The sequence below is a fragment of the Tachypleus tridentatus genome, chromosome 7, assembly GCF_004210375.1.
Source record: "Tachypleus tridentatus isolate NWPU-2018 chromosome 7, ASM421037v1, whole genome shotgun sequence".
Classification (NCBI taxonomy): domain Eukaryota; kingdom Metazoa; phylum Arthropoda; class Merostomata; order Xiphosura; family Limulidae; genus Tachypleus; species Tachypleus tridentatus.
Window position 1 is genome coordinate 18,674,115 of NC_134831.1, and position 18,077 is coordinate 18,692,191.

General features: G+C 33.9%; 1 protein-coding gene across 1 annotated transcript in view; it reads right to left on the bottom strand.

Annotated features, from left to right (window-relative positions):
* Positions 1–12,406: 12,406 nt before the first annotated feature.
* Positions 12,407–18,077, bottom strand: part of LOC143255231 (epithelial sodium channel subunit gamma-like) — a 37,174-nt gene continuing 31,503 nt past the window's right edge. The window contains exons 6-7 of the mRNA XM_076510571.1: positions 16,818–16,902; positions 12,407–13,569 (exon numbers count right to left, since the gene is read on the bottom strand). Coding sequence (XP_076366686.1) covers positions 13,375–13,569; positions 16,818–16,902 — 280 coding nt within the window. The 3' untranslated portion in view covers positions 12,407–13,374. The remainder of the gene's footprint in view (positions 13,570–16,817; positions 16,903–18,077) is intronic.

Consider the following 18,077-nt stretch of genomic DNA (forward strand, 5'->3'; position numbering starts at 1 on the left):
GATTACTAAGTATTTCAGCCTACTGTGAAATGCTGCATGTGACATCTCGCCCACATAAATATTTAGTAAAAAGTATAGAGTTGCTTTCTGAATGAACATAATGAAGTTTAACCTGACATCATTTGCTTAAGCTTTTCAGTCCTGATCTTTGCAATGAAAGAGCCATAATTCTTGTCCAATGGTTATTTTGTCTCAGCTTTCACCTGTAAGAAAGGTTTGTCCATCATGCTAAACGTTAGAATACGAGCTGCTGTTAGCAATGAACCAAAATTTAAAAGCATAAGAAAAACACCTTGACTTGTAAGGTCCTGAGCCTATAGAGAAGGATCCCCCACAGCAGGTGAAAGACTTTAAACAAAGACCAATCATTAAAATGGCTATGGAACTGTCAGACCAAACTTAGGTGTATTCTGTTACTTCTGAAACCAGTAACAAAGGTACTGATGCAAGAATCAGTCTCGTGAAACCAAGAAAGTAAAAAGGTCTGTGTTCCAGGCTATAAAAGGAATGAAATGCCACCATGTCATGTTGAATAAAGTATTTACCAATGCTTAAAACATATTCACAATATTCCTAATGATGCTTTCTTCTACAATTTGTTTATGATTTCCTGGTCATAGACTGTGAAAATTTGCAAAGCTAGTCTTATGAAGCATCTTTGCTTGTGCACGAAATATCTTCCCAGTATGAAGTCTTCTTCTGTGTAAGTATCCAAACCATCATGATGCCTGGAGAAGCTTCTCACAATGAGAGTGGCTTCCAGTTTTCTCTTTATGGATCTATATGACCACTTGCTATTTACATCAATCCATCTTTTTGTTTCATCTCTGTAGGCAGTTTCTCAGGTTTCATTATCAGATCAGATCATAGAATGGTAGCTATTAGAATAAATGTTAATCAAGAAGTTGCAATACTTCCAATCAATGAAACCATTAACTCGTTCACATTAATTTCAAGTATTGAGCTTCTTATCTCAGCTGAAGCAAACATATCATTTTCATCTTCAGGATATCATTAGAGTGGTTCGTTATGATTCATCACAGCCTCAGTTTCATCTTCAGGATATCATTAGAGTGGTTCGTTATGATTCATCACAGCCTCAGTTTCATCTTCAGGATATCATTAGAGTGGTTCGTTATGATTCATCACAGCCTCAGGTCCATACTTGTTCTTTTACCTGTTATTCTTTAAATACAATTTCTATTTTCTAAGACGTCTTACTGACAATGCGCTTTTCTAGGCGACAACTGGAAAACCATTTGTCCTTCAAAAAATGTCTTTCATTTGGAATAATAAATTGTCTAACTAGTTTCTTTGAGTTATTCCAGCTTTCAAATAGAATGATTTGATATTTCCTCACTTCTGATCTGGTAAGCCCGTAATTCTTGGATGACTTCTTTAGCTATTTATATTCAACGTTGTCCCCAAGTGAACAAATTCTCTTAAAAAATGTACATGTACTGTGCTTTAGCTTTGCTCATTTTCAGCAAGTTTGGTAAAGGTCTTGTCTTTCTTCCCTATTCTGCTACTAATCTTTGCTTTAGAAACTTTCTTGTGGTATAACACACCCAATCTAGTTAATAAGCCCGCCATTAATGCCTGATGGTAGTTATGTCTTTCAGTTGGAAGGATGTCTAATGGTATTCTTTAGTATGTGCAATAAAATGAGTAACTTGTTGTTCACTAATTCATTTGTTCCTTAGAAATTGTTTCACCTGGGTTCAATTTGCCTTCTGTAGTCACTTTAAGTGATTATCTGTTAGATTCTCAAATGCGCAGTATTTTTAAACTGATCTGTTGAATTCTGTAAAGATGAGAAGGAGTAGTGTATTTTGAGTAGTGTAGGAAGTTCCTAAAATTGCATGTGCCTTAACTATGATGATAAAAAGTGTAGGCCAGATAATTTATACTCCATATTCTACGGTACTGGTTTCTACATGTTTTATTGTGACATTGTTTCCCTTCTGTAGATTTCTTGTGGCTTTTTCAGTTTTGGTGTTATTAATATTCCGTAAATTTCCTATGGTTTCTTAGATCATTCTGTCATAATACTTAGCATCCCTTTTTATTTCATTAATCATCTTTCGTACTTCAAATATCTTCTTGTTACAATGATTTTGAACACATCTTAATAGAACGGTAAGTCTATGGATTTACAACGCTAAAATCAGAAGTTCGATTCCCCTCAGTGTACTCAGCAGATAGCCCACTGTGGCTTTGCTATACGACACAACACACACACATTAACTGTGTTTTGATAAATGTTGATTTTTTTGTTTTTATTTTTGAACCTCGCTTGCAGCGGCGTATTCTTTATAGACCGTTACAAAGTATAAAGCCAGGTAGTTAAGACACTCGACTCGTAATTTGAGGGTCGCGGATTCGAATCCCCATCCTACCAAGTATGCTCGTACTCTCAACCGTGAAGGCGTTATAATGTTCGGTCAATCTCACTATTCGTTGGTAAAAGAATAGCTCAAGAGTTGGCGGTGAGTAGTGATGACTAACTGCCTTCTCTCTAGTCTTACACTAGGAACGGCTAGCGCAGATAGCTCTCGTGTAGCTTTAAGCGAAATTTAAAAACAAACACATCTTACACCTCCATATTAGGTTTATAAATGTATTCTACTTTAGTTTTTCAGTTAATTACATTACATTAAACCACATTTAACGTCGTTGATAATAAGTTTATAAGAAGTTTACTGTACATAGAATATGTCAATTATTGATAACAGCAAAAATTCCTCACCTTAAACAACAGTGATGAAAATAAAGTAACCCAAAATCATTCAGAAGTTTTAAACAAGCATTTGAATCCGATTTTCACACACCTGAGTAAACGTGTCAGCGCCCTCATCGTTTTGTAAAAAAAGTTTTATTCTGACAATATTACATTTCTTAAATAAAACCAAAAAAAACAAATAGGTTGTCTTTCTAAAATAACTAATTTGATGAATATATCTATTAAGATAAAGTATTCATATAATAACTACAACGATTACTGAACGTAATATATCTTTTACAATAGGTAAGTTGTGGTGAATTCCATATTCGAAAATTTAAGATCAAAGATAAATGTACACACATTTCATATTGCATGTCTTAAAAAAAACATGCCAGCAAACGTTTTAATGAATATATTTTCAGAAAATTTAAAATTCTAAAAGAACCATATTTTCATTGTTTCCCTTTGGTGACGTGTAATCTAGAACATTAGATATTATTTTTGAAAAATATTTTGGCGCCTCTTTAGATAGATAGTAGTAATGGGTTTGCTTTGTTTTGAATTTCGCGCAAAGCCACACGAGGGCTATCTGCCGTCCCTAATTTAGCAGTGTAAGACTAGTGGGAAGGCAGCTAGTCATCCCCATCCACCGCCAACTCTTGGGATACTCTTCAACCAACGAATAGTAGGAATGACCATTACATTATAACGCCCCCACGGCTGAAAGGGCAAACATGTTTGTTAAGACGGGAGTAGTAATATGACAGGTGTAACAGGTTAAGTAAAGACATTATGAATTACGAAACCGTGAAAACTGTTAGTAGAGGCTTACAGAAGGAAACACAAATAGTGTGGAAATATAATATAAGTAAATTTTATTCCAATAATTGTACGAAAAGTATCATTTGAATAAAATTTTAATTTGAAAGTATATTGACCAATTTTATTTATTTATGAGCATTTTCAATATATACATAATTTACACATGTAGTTTATTGTACGTTCGTACGTTTGAAAAAAATATGTATTTAATTTAGATTATTTTATGTTTAGTTAAAAACTCTATTTCTATGGTTTTGTCGTAGACTCTCAGTATAAATATAATTTGAAGTCACGAAACCGGTTGAAGAAATTAATAAAGGAGAAAAAAATATAGAATAATCTGAAATTCCAGTGTTTTATTTTTTATCACAGGTGGATCTTACTGCTTCGGATATATATATATAAATATGTATATATCAATATTATTACAGATGAACACCTCAGTGGAATGTGGTTTGTCACTCTGCTAGACCGATTCAGTATGTGAAAAACTACGTCACCGCAAGACTGATAATATTCGTTTTTACAAAGCTTTAAAAATAAACCAAAAAAATGAGTAGTATCACAACAGATTTGTCAATAATTGTATTATTAGTGTTACTGTGATGTAATATCAAACAAAATTCCTATGATATCAGCAGATATAACGACAGCAAAAGGAGTAATGTAACCGACACTAGATTCATCTACAAAGTTAAGACTGCCTAAAAACTCTCACTTAAGTGCTACATTATTTTTTAATACCACAAAGCGAATGTTTGTTTTTCATTATTTGTAAGTAACTTATTTTATTTTGTATTGGTATTCTAATATTTTCAACTGACAACGTTGTTATCAGGGTATGAAAATTAAAAGATTTATTAAACGTAAGTTTTTCTAAAGTAACAAACACTAATAAGAGAGTAACTGGCTACATTTTTTAATAAACAACTCCGTTTTTAGAAACATGCTAAAACAGTAGCACTGTTAATATTTGTTTCTTTGTGAGTAAGCACAAAGTTACATAATGGGCTATCTGCGTTTTGTCCATGACAGGTATTGAAATGCGATTTGTAGTATTATAAGTTTGCAGACACAACACTGTGCCACGTTAAGGTTAAAAAACCAGAAAAACTGATATCAGTAAAAACGACTAAAGTAAAAAAAGAAGATGCAGAAAAAGGAAAACTTAAGATTATTCACGATAACAATCACTTTAAATCGCAAATAAAAGAACAAGCTAATACTTGCATCACAATGTTAAACAAATCAAAACACTTACGAGTCATAATTTCATAAGCCTTTAACCTAACTCCTTTATCCCTATCGTTCTTGTCAGTCTAATTTCCTGACCCGGTATGGACAGGCAATTTAAAGCACTCGAGTCGTAATCTGTGGGTCGCGGGTTCGAATCCTCGTCACACCAAATAGCTCGTCCATTCAGCCGTGGGTATGTTATAATTGACGGTCAATCCCACTATTTGTTGATAAAAGAGTAGCCCAAGGTGATGACTAACTGCCTTCCCTCTAGTCTTACACTGAACTGCTAAATTAGAAACCGCTAGCGCAAATAGCCCTTGTGTTGCTTTACTGGAAATTCAAAGACAAACTTGATGAAGAACAAACTATTCCTGTACAAGCAATATAACTATAAAATTAAAATTTGAAGAGAAAAGCTGTTTAAATTGTGAAGTAGTTTGAAAACTGAAATTATTAGGCATTCAAAGAAGGTGCTTTATTATTACATAAATATTGTATCTCTATTGTTTCCTCTTCTTTCTTTCTTCTTTTTCCAAACACTTTTCAATCGACCATCATTCCTTCATTTCTCGGTGGGTTGACTTAAAACTTGAAAGGGTCATACATTGGTCCAATACACCCAGACACCATTTTCATTCTATTCTATTATTTAGGTCTTTTTAAAGAATTTTATGAGGTCACATGGTATATTTTGAGCTCCTGTATGTTCATACTCACAGCAATCAAGATGAAAATTTACACAAATATACTTTTATGCGCTCAAATATTAACATAAAAGCCAGAGCTTGTTCTTTTTGGGTTTTTTAAGGGGCCAGAGGTCACAAGAAAGCACAATTTTGGCCATTTTACATGGAATTTGGTTCAAATATACTTTTCTACAGGTTGAAAAACTTGAAAAAAATTTTTGGCTAGTTTATATGGGACTGAGCACAAAGATACTCCCATACACATATTTATAAAAATATGTGTGATATGCCTATTTTTGGTTATTTTAGAAACAGTCAAAAGGTTAAAAAAACCTCAACTTTGTAGTTTATTACTTGCCCTTGTTTTGGTCAATTTACATGGAATCAAGTACAAATATGCTTTTCTACAAATATCACACATTAACAAAAATGTTATACCTTTTTATTGTAATTAAATATGGGGGGTAGGGATGACACATAAAGCGTAATTCTAAGTAAGTTTTTACAAGACTTAAAACAGTGATGTTTTCTGTGTTTTTCACGATTATTTAAGACTCAAAAAATTGGTCAGCCTGGGACTGAGTGGCGCAGACGTGTTGAATTTGTCCGTGAATGTTGGTCTTTTATCTTTCAACTGTTCTTCCTAAAAAGTGTAACTTTGTGCTCAATTACAATGAAACAAAACAACCTTTCATTTTACCTTACATTATTGATTTGGGTACAGTTAGTGTTAGACTAGAGAAAATAAGCAATAAGTGTAAACACTTACTAGCTAGTACTAAGGTTTACCCACTGGGAGCAAATTCAATATACACGAATAAAGCCACACACACACTCAGCATCATTTTTAATTAACTGGCAATCTCTCTTTTTCTTCTACTATCTCCTTTATAATGTTTCAACTGAGATATGAACGATTTTACCGTCGGTTCTGTATGGAATATCAGAGCATCACCAAAGTCAACAATAGGATGAGCAGTCAGGAACACTTTGAAAGCAGCAACAGATATAATATTGTACTCGGCTTGCTGCACAATATCTACTAAGTTGGTTCTAAACGGTTCCTGAATACTTCTGTCTGTCGTTTGGAGACTTCCATCTTTCTCGTCCTTGGTCGTTAAGCTCATGATGTATTGACAGTTTCAGTCACCTTACCACTTCAAATCACTTTTCGCATCTCCAAAGCTGAAAGAATTTGACCAATATAAATGTCCAAAAACATTTAGTTCAAGTTACGAAAAAATGGATTAGGTAGTTTGTTTTTTTTAAAACAAAAATGTTCCCCATTGGTTCGTGAGAAGCCTGTTAAAGATTTTCATAGCGGTATTTCAATGCTATATAGCGAGAATTCGTAAATTTCAACACCTGTTTCTATAGTATATTTTACTAAGAAGTAATACAAGTCATGTTAGGCCTTATGTAACGTTAGGAGGGTAAGTAGGTAAAACCCTTATATAGGCAAATAATTATGTTTAGCGTTAAACATAAATGCAAACAGTTAGAGTTCAATTCAAGAAACTATAAAATAGACATAATAAAATCGTTCCTATTTAAAAGGAAATGAATCGTGCTAATTATTATTTATAAATCAGCGGACATTAAAATTTACACTGACTTACTTCCTGAATCTCCAGTAATACTATATTATAGTATTAGGCCTAAAGCATTGACTTTGAATTGTACTACATAACTTTCTTTCTTTCTTTTTTTGTCTTAAGTTTATGTAAGTTTATAAAAAGCCTGGCATGGCCAGGTGGGTTAAGGCGTTCGACTCGTAATCTGAGGGTCGCGGGTTCGAATCACGGTCCCATCAAATATGTTCGCCCTTTCAGCCGTGAGGGCGTTATAATCTGACGGTCAATCCCACTATTCTTTGGTAAAAGAGTAGCCCAAGAGTTGACGGTGGTTGGTGATGACTAGCTGCCTTCCCTCTAGTCTTACACTGCTAAATTAGGAACGGCTAACGCACATAGCCCTCGAGTAGCTTTGCGCGTAATTCAAAACAAACAAGTCTATAAAATTGAAGATAAAATAAATGTTGCAGCACTTTAGGTGTACGGTTTAAAGTTTTGACATTTGAACATAAATGAACTGATATATTGAATTCTATTTGGCAAGACCTTTACCGTTGGATTTACCTTCGTTTCTCACGATGCCATACAAGCATTAATGCAAGTGTACCGTATTAATAAAATAGGCTTAAAAGTTTAGTGTACCTGTATAAAAAAATGTTTGTAACGCAATACAGAGGTGACGTATTCAGCTATAAAATATTAATTTTAGTGACTACATTGTTATTTTTTAAGTTACGCTTTCTTCAAATATTTCTCATACAATAAATTTATTAATCTGGAAACAATATGAGAGTATATGTCGCATTCTTTTATCAGTAGTGAAACTGCACTCTGTGATTAGTGATATAGTGGGATGTGGCCGTGTCTGTGCTTATCCAAACATTAATATCTAATTAAAAGACTACATTAAAATACTTCGAGAATGTTAACTTAGGCCAATTGTTATTATGGTTTGTAGTCTATAAATTCTAATTATTAATTAACTGGTAAAAGTACCTGTACGGGTTATTAAGTTGACATGTTTCAGCAAGTGCATAACATTTATCATTAAAAAGTTAAAATATTGACCCAATTTTAAACTTAAATCATTTTTGACTAAAGGTATTTTCTCTTATATCAACAACATTTTTAATAAAAACAAACCTTTTTAGTCAAGGGAGACAGCAAATATCATTCGAGTCTAGTTATTTATATATTTCATTTTATATTTTCAGTACATGGAGTAACAACAATATCAGAAAATTAAATAATAGGTTAAACAATCTTCAAGTGTATGTATTTGTTTGTTTCGTTTGTATTTAATTAGAGAAGGATGACGTTTCGAGTTTGCTCTCTTTGTCAGATCATGGAAAACTTGGCGATTGTTCAACCCATTATTCAAATTAATTTTCGCCGCCTATGCAGTTAGAACATTTTATGACAACAATATTAGGTTTAATTATTCATTAGGACATCTAAGCCGAGTTGCTACAGTTTGGGCTATCTATTAAGCGATTTTCTACTTTATGACACTCTGGATAACTGGAAAGTGGCATATATACTGTAGGTAGAGCTGCTATGTCAAATGGCTTTTCACATCTCGCTTCTGATGACCTGCAGAGAAGAAAATCCAAGTAAATTTTGTATTACTTTAACACGGGTTTGTACCATTCCTACATAGAGTGCTTATGCACTCGTCAATTTCTGTGAACTTAGGCTGTTTACTGTAGCTATCTCATGGTTTTACTCATTATTAAAAGCTGAAATTGGTGAAATAAATATTTAATGTAATTCAGAAAGTTACAAACTTAATTTGTTACAATAAATAGTGCAAAATCATGACATACTCTTAATTCCTTGACAAACAATACTAATAGCTGTTGTTTTTTTAAGCACACTTAATTACACAAAGTTTCCTCATGAAAATGTAATAAGCAGATATTAAATACGTTCAACAAATTAGCAGATTATTTAGTGAAATATTCCCATTGGTTTCGAGACTTCGCTAAGTTGTACATCTGACAATTTTAAGGTATGTTATAGGGACACAACGATTCTAAGATTTAACGTTTCAGTAGCAGGAGGAGTCTGTCGTTGAGAGAAGTATCTTTAATGTATGCAACAAATGTATCTGTCTTCCTGTTAAATTAATCCAGGTCTGTTTGTTTTGTTTTTGCAAAGACAAAGTATGATATATTTAGGTAAATAATCCAGCTATTGCACATAATCACGGTCCACCTAAGTAAATGACAATGCTTTTGCGCAGTCTCGAAAACGATGCTCTTCATATGCCTTTATTATCTACTCGATTAAAGTATTATGTTGTGAGAACATGCACCCAATTCTACGTATGTTATTGTGACTTTCTTTCGTCTTCACACTCAATTATTTGCTGATTTGCTGTTCTGTCAATTTCATTAAAACTGGGGGCAAATTATGTTGTATTTTTTTTTATGGTCGTAATGATCAGAGCTGCTCAAGATTAAGTCATCCTGTATAAAGGAGATAGGAGCACTGAATTTTGGACTGTTTAGGTCATCAGCTGGAAGATCTTGAACGTGCTAAAAAACATCAATTACTGTATTAGAAAGCCTCAATATAGCTGTGAGGTACAGCAGTAGTAACTACTTAGTCAGTCTGATAGTTAGTGACCGCACGTAATATTATTGCTCATGGAATCCATATGGATTTAACGACAGTAAATACAGTGACTTTCAGTGAACAAGTCGTAAAGAATAAATTTCATGGTTCCGCATTAAGGTAGAGAAAGCCACGCGATTGTTCACACATCTGGCTTTTCCCTGAGGTCATCAAAGATGACATAAATGTCATTTCCTGTTGTATTTTTAACAGTTATAAAGTTTTCCTTCTTCAGTTGTGGACCAATGGATTTTATTTCTCCAGATAACCTGCTTTGATGAATGTTAGCTATGGTATGGAAACACGCAAGTAAATTATTTGTTTGTTTTTTAATTTTGGGCAAACCTATTCAAGGGCTATCTGCGCTACCTGTCTCTAATTTAGCAGTATAAGACTAGAGGGAATGCAGCTAATCATCACTACCCACCGCCAACTCTTGAGTTACTCTTTTGCCAACGAATAGTGAGATTGACCCTTACCTTATAATGCTCCCACGATTGAAAGGGCGAACATGTTTGGTGTGACGGGGATTCGAACCTGCAACCCTCAGATTATGAGTCAAGCGCCCAAACCACCTGGCCATGCTGGGTCTTACGTAAATGTAATTGCACAAACAATTACTACTATGTTTCTAAGGAGATGATTTACCGCTTGACAATGGACCTTTAATTATATTTGTCATAAGGCAGTATTACTAGGCCTGTTATATTTTTAATCACTATATTTTTATAGTTTCTTAAGGATTTTCGAGAATTAGAATAATGTGCAATAAAATTATTCCAAATACACTATATATATATATATATATATACTCGCTGCATCCTTTGTTGGCGACGCGTTTCACTCACTCCAGAGGTATTAAAGCCAGATGGGACGCAACAAACACAATAGTCAGTAAATAAAAATAGTGACAGTAACAAGAACAGTTTATATATAATCCATTTGATATAACAACAGTTGTTATGGTGTGAACAGGTTTTACAAGCCGGTGAAGCAGGATCATAATTATACATATCAATGTATGATTCTCGTCAAATCATTTAGGTTTCTAATTTACTTTTTATCCAGTTTCTTAACATTTTTACTGCTAAATAACTAAAGGAAGAGACACGAGTATCTTTCACACTCTTAGTAATTATGGTCACGAGTAAAGAAATTTCGTATAAGTAAGGGAAGTATTTTCATTACATTGAACAGAAAGTCATAAGTTTACACTTAACTTACTCATACCTACCCATGATTTGATCAAAAACTTTGGTTCACTAACTCACGAAAAACAAACATTGATGAATCATTTCTTGGCTCAAACTCGGGTCCCCCGCTGGTACAGCAGTAAGTCTGCGTATTTACATCGCTAAAAGTAAGGGTTCGATTTGCCTTAGTGAGGTCAGTTCATACCCCGACGTGATTTTGCTACCACAAAAAACACACCGAGACACACTCAAAAAGCGGTACTCACTTACCACAAGGGGGTGACAACCATATATTAGTTATTGTCACTGTCAGCAGGCTGTACAATTACGTTACTTTAATAGATAATTATTTTTACATAAATAAGTGCCAAGTACTAACTATTTTTATCGTACATTTTAGTGCTTCTCCTTTCAAAGGACTATATCCGTGTTGGTGATGGACAGGAATCGATCCTGGGTCTTCTTGAATAAAATATAGTGCTTCATCTATTCAACTGAGGTTCATTTTCTTCACATTCTCAAAATGATTCCATATTTAAGTTTATTGAGGTACGTTAAGTGAATCTATTCTTACTAGACAGCAATTAGTGTTAGGTGCTCATATAATGACAATAACTGAGCCTCTCATTAATTAATAAATATAATAAGATTTAAAATGATCATGTATTATTCATAAAACTAGTGATCACCAGTGTAGTGATGGCATATTTAAAATAAAATAGGTTTAAATGTTCCCGGCTTAGATGAATACTTCCCAAATTTTATGTCTTTGGTAATAGTAATAAAAACGTAATAAACCCAACAGTGTAATCCATTTATTATTCTTCACATTTGTCACTTAAAACACATTAATTTATGACCTGATGTAATATCAATAATGCATTAACATATTATTTTAACATGTGGTATTTTCTTAAGTTATTCTTCATGGACATCATGGACGAGTATCTTCTGAAATAGTGCGTAATTTAACTCAGAGATAAAAATTGAGGACATTAAAAAGCTGCTGCTTTATGCTAGTTACATAATGTATGTGTAATTCGTAAAAGAGTCATAAAAATACCACTAGTTGTGTCAGGAATTTCTCCATCTTAAGACAGCACGAGCTTCGTCGGATGACTTCTGTTGTATGGTGTTGTATCCATGTTGTATGGATGAGGTATTTGTAATTCGTACAAGAGATGTGTACATATCACCAGCTGTGCCACGACTTTCACCACCAATAGAGAACACGAACTTTGGCAATTATGAAGTAGTTTATTAAGGGACCATTCTTAAATGTTCTCCCCAACTAAATGCACAAAAACACTTAGAAGTAAAATATCGTTTCTTGTCCCTGAAAGGAATGATCTAGTTTTATCTTTCTTGTTTTTTTAAAGCAAGCGACGAAACTTTTCTATGCCATTGTATGAAGCCAAACATGGAAAACGAACAGCACAAGTAAATATCATAAAATTCACAGAGGGTAGACAAAAAAAAATCGCTATGAAAACCGTAGATCATGTGGTATTGGAACAGGGTTTTATGAACGAAACCTAGATAATATGATTTAATGTAAATTTATTGAAGATCATACAAACAAATATAACAACAATAAAATTTTGTCAAGTGAATGTTTCACTTATATGCATATACAGCGTTAAACACTCATACATTGTAATACAGCAACTTTATACGATATATTCCTCAAGAAATTATCACACTATTAAATAGTAAGTTAGTAATACTGTAAACACCCTGGTTCATATACATTTATAAATAAAAACATGACTGAAATAATACTAATGGGAACAAATCAATAAATATATATTTTTATTTATGAAACGCAAGCAAGAATAATAATACACAATTACTAATATTTTGTTCGGTAATTGTATATTAGCCTTTGAAATTATGATGTTACATATTTTTTTAAACAGTAATGTGGGAAAAAGAAATAAATACGTTATACGAATAAGATTAAATTAACCTGAAAATGTACACTTTGACGAATTTGTTTTTGGTCTTCATTATGAAAATTGAAAACAGGATAGGAAAAATTCATTTATAAAATCAGTAAATTAATATAAACGTAAATAGGCAAAACGTAGAATTAATTGATGTGTGGAATGAGCTAATTCATGTCGTTAGAGAAAATAATATCACAAAACTTTTCTTTGACTTTCTTATTTGTAATTGGTATGACTGAATAGTAAGAAATAAAATAAATGTATCAACCTGGTTCAACAGTAACCAACAAACAAATTTACCATTCTGATTCAACAGTAAAAAACAAACAAGTTTACCAGTCTGGTTCAACAGTAACCAACGAATAAATGTACCAATTTGGTCCAACAACAGCCAACAAACAGATGTATTGATTTAGTTGAATAGTAGCCAAATTATCATATTAATGTGCAAGACTAGAACAATATTTCGTAGTTTATCAGTGTGCGTTTGAAAACAACAACAAAAAAGTCATAACATATCCGGAAATGATCCATGAACCCTTCGTTGTGCGCATTACTTCCCGTCCTTCAGTTTCCTGCGTCATCCAAGGTGGACTTATTTCTTCCAGGTGGCTTTAATGTAGTAGTTACCGGAATATTTCTGTTATTGCAGTGATTTGAGATGCGTTGTATTAAATGCATGATTGTCTGAAACGTACTGATGATGGAAATGCCGAGCCATAGTCCAGTTTGACTACCAATGGCGCTCAGAATATCCTGGGTCTGTTAAGTAAAAAAACAAACAGAATGATACTACCCTTTGGTGTACGTTTTGTTTGTTTGGAATTTAGCACAAAGCTACACAATGAGCTATCTATGTTCTACCCACTACGGGTATCGAAACTCGGTTTCTGGCGGTGTGAGTTCGCAGACATAACGCTGCGCACTGGCGTACTGAGAATCGTATCGTTTATGTATCCAATTCGTCTAATGTTTGACGCTTTTTTTTAAATTAAAAATGGGATAAAATTCACACAAGCACAGAGGCGACATTACATATATTAAAACTAGAATAAACTTTGAAACAAAGTTCAAAAAGGTGGATTTCTCTCTCTTTATGTAACGCGCACAAGATATTGATTTCATTTAATTTGTTGAATAAGGAATAAAAGTGATATGTATTTAACAGCAACGATTGAATTAACCGAGCCACAAAAACACCCTTGACATTCCAGATATCTTGTTCTAGTTCCACACGCCGAACCAGTTTCAACACCCTTGACATGCCAAATATCTTGTTCTAGTTCCACACACGTAACCAGTTTCAACACCCTTGACATTCCAGATATCTTGTTCTAGTTCCACACACCTAACCAGTTTCAACACCCTTGACATTCCAGATATCTTGTTCTAGTTCCACACACCTAACCAGTTTCAATACCCTTGACATTCCAGATATCTTGTTCTAGTTCCACACACCTAACCAGTTTCAACACCCTTGGCATGCCAGGTATCTTGTTCTAGTTCCACACACATAACCAGTTTCAACACCCTTGACATTCCAGATATCTTGTTCTAGTTCCACACACGTAACCAGTTTCAACACCCTTGGCATGCCAGGTATCTTGTTCTAGTTCCACACACCTAACCAGTTTCAACACCCTTAGCATGCCAGGTATCTTGTTCTAGTTCCACACACCTAACCAGTTTCAACACCCTTGGCATGCCAGGTATCTTGTTCTAGTTCCACACACCTAACCAGTTTCAACACCCTTGGCATGCCAGGTATCTTGTTCTAGTTCCACACACCTAACCAGTTTCAACACCCTTGGCATGCCAGGTATCTTGTTCTAGTTCCACACACCTAACCAGTTTCAACACCCTTGGCATGCCAGGTATCTTGTTCTAGTTCCACACACCTAACCAGTTTCCTACGTGAATGTGGAATTAAGACCTCTGACATTATATTTCATTCATGATTTAAGGTATGAATTAAAAATTATTTCAACTCAATTGAAAACTGATCAGTAACTTTTGACCGTATTGTTTCTAAAATGTTTACTACTGAATATCTTTGCTTTTCGAGTTTAAGATCATTGTGAATGCAATATAACAAATAATCGAACGTAACATCATCTCTAGGTTTTGTCAAATGTCATCTATTTAATTTTGTTAGTCAACATTTTGCAAGTAATGAAACTGGCATTAGGAAAGCTCACATATTTCATTTCACCCTCTGAAACATGCTCCCAGACAGCTCAGCGATACGTTTGAGAACTTATAGCGTCACACATCCGGTTTCGATACCCGCAGAAAACATAGTATAAAGAGACTTGTGCTTAACAGCAAATATAATAAATTAACTCCGAGACATGTAAACGTCAACCAAGCTCTAATTTTTAATTAAAAATATTCAAAAATTCTAAATACTACAGGATATGAATATTATTTGTTCTTTGTTATCGGGTCAAAATCTACAAAAATTAATATGGAAAGTATCTGTGTTTCTAAGACTCTTAGTAAGGGATGAGCGTGACTGTGGATCCGCGGATAGAATTGCAAAAGTGTTGGTGGTGGACAATGTTGACTAGTTGCCTTCCTTCCAGTCTGTCAATTCAAAATTGGGACAATTAGCACAGCTCTTATGTAGTTTTGCGCGAATATCTGAAACAAATCAAATTTAAACACTTCTAATTTGCTTCTATTTTCTTTCTTTTATACGATATACCAGGTAATGAAATATTTAATTTCACACGTTTCAGTTAAACTCACTAGATGGTCTAGTCGTTTTTATGTGGGTTAAATCTACGAGTAAGATTCACAATGTTCATTCTTCAGATTTGTTATTGATCTCAACCTTTTTGTTTTACTGTTTTCTAAGTAAGTGCGTTTGTTTTATTTATCAGATGAAGTGTGTCACATAGATAGTATTCAATAATTTTTACAGTTCAAAAATTATTACGTATTTGTACAATTTTCACATTATGTCTTAAAAGTTACGATTCCAGGTAAAAATCGATTACCTACATCAATGAGGATTCTGTGTGCATCTTTGTCTAATATTTATGAAATAGCACAATTGTTTCTTTCATTCCCAGCAATGTAAATTTTAAATGATAAAGATGTTTTGGTTTATTTTCAATTTCGCGCAAGACTACACCAGCGCTAATAGTCCCTAATTTAGCAGTGAAAGACTAGTTATCACTACACACCGCCAACTCTTGGACTACAATTTATCAACCAATTGTGGAACTAGCCGTCACACTATAATGCCTTCAAGGCTGAAAGGCTTAAGGTGAGCATATTTTGGCGGGACAAGGATTTGAACTCGCCACCCTCAGAATATGAGTCAAGTACCCTAGGAATTTGGTCTTACTGGGCCTAGCGATAAGGAAACGTTAAGACTAGTCTGTTTATCAAATCGCTGCCAAGGTCGGAACACATAACAATTGAAGAAAACAAACAAGACGAGATGGTACCCTGTCTTTGGTTTGTTTGTTTGCGCAAAGCTACACAAGGGCTATCTGTGCTAGCTGTTCCTAATTTAGAAGAGTAAAAACTAGAGGGAAGGCAACTAGTCATCACCACTCACCACTAACTCTTGGGATGCTTTTTTACCAACGAATAGTGAGATTGACCATCACATATATCTCCCCGATGGGTAACAAAATACTAATTTAATAATCTCGATTATTCAGTGGAAAAACACCTTAAATCGATTAATTAATTCTCTCGCCTCCAAAAACTATAAATATTTGTGAGAAATATATTTAAAATATAATTGAACATTGATTAGCAATTTTCTCTTGTACAGAGTTACAGGTTAGGTGCGAGATGCTTCAAACCTAAGCTCACTCGGTAACAAGTGACAAATCAAATGATAAAAATATGAATTTAGAATCCGAAGAAATGTCAAGTTTTAAACAATATTGTTAAAATTGCATCCTCTAAAGGTAGACCCTATTTAAACAAATAAGCATGTCAAGTTACACCGTTTCTGATACTTTATGTTTTGTCTGCGTAACTCTTACCTGGTATTTTGGAGTACTGCTGTATATAACAGTTTCCTTTATTCGAAAGTATACTTTCACAACACTTTCAACCGGTGATTGATACCTTCAGAAAAGAGAAAAAACAAATTAGAAAAGTATGAGAAAATCATTTTCTTGGTTTTCTGATACAGAGACAAAATAATTTAGTTTACGACAACAAATAAAGAAGCTGATGTACCCGTTTGTCGTTCAGGATATTAATTCTAAATCAACTTATGCTATGATAAACAAGAGAAAAATTCCAAATTTCACACAATGTATTCATAACATATCTTATTACTCCAGTATTCATTAATACTTCACCAAACTTTTTAATAAGCCTTAAGAACTTTATGCGTATATATTTGAAACACGGTCTACATGCACTGTTCGATGGCCAGGATGACTTTGTAGGAAGAGGTAACAGAAAAGCAGTGGCGGTAGGGATGCTCTGTGTTGTCCGCTTTCAAAAATCTTTGTTTTAATGTCCCTCCAGAGTATTTCACGTGACTGATTAATTAACTGACGGTCATCAGCCGCGGTTTAGGGGATGAAGCCTCACGGTGGATGTTGGAATAAAAACTTCAGCTGCATTTATACGTTATTACAATAGAGGCGACCTTTCATTCACTACATTCCTCCACACAGTGCTACTACACTTTCTTGGATAAATAAGACGTTTATTTGCCCTCCCCTACAATGTTTGTACAGTGTGTTATAATTGTTTTTGAGAAAGTTGTTTTTTTTCTGTATAAGAATGTGGGTCATCTTTGGATTTAGTAAACATTATTTTCAGTCACACATACCTAACGTCCAATAACAGTAATACTTGAGAGTAGAGGTTAGTGAATCTCCATAAATATTTCTCTTGTTCCAAACTATAATCCCACTTAGTTTAGTTGGTATTGGCCCAGCGACCCAGAAATAGTTACATAAAGGAAAATAGATAGACACAGAAATTAATGTACTTCATATGTATAAATAAAAACAATATAAGATGACACATGTTCTTTGTAGGGAGTTAACTAAAACTACCAAGAAATGCAATACAATTAATGGATTGCAACATCGTTTCTGTGACAATTACAGTCCATCATCAGTTAACTGATCACAAGCGCATGTTCTCTGGACATTGTTATTTTTGCTACAGATTCTGAGGTATTGTATATTTTCCAGACATAATTTTTATTCAGCTCTAAAGTTGAAGCACTACATTTGGAAAACAGTCACACAAAATGAGTTCATTTGAAGGTTGTGTTA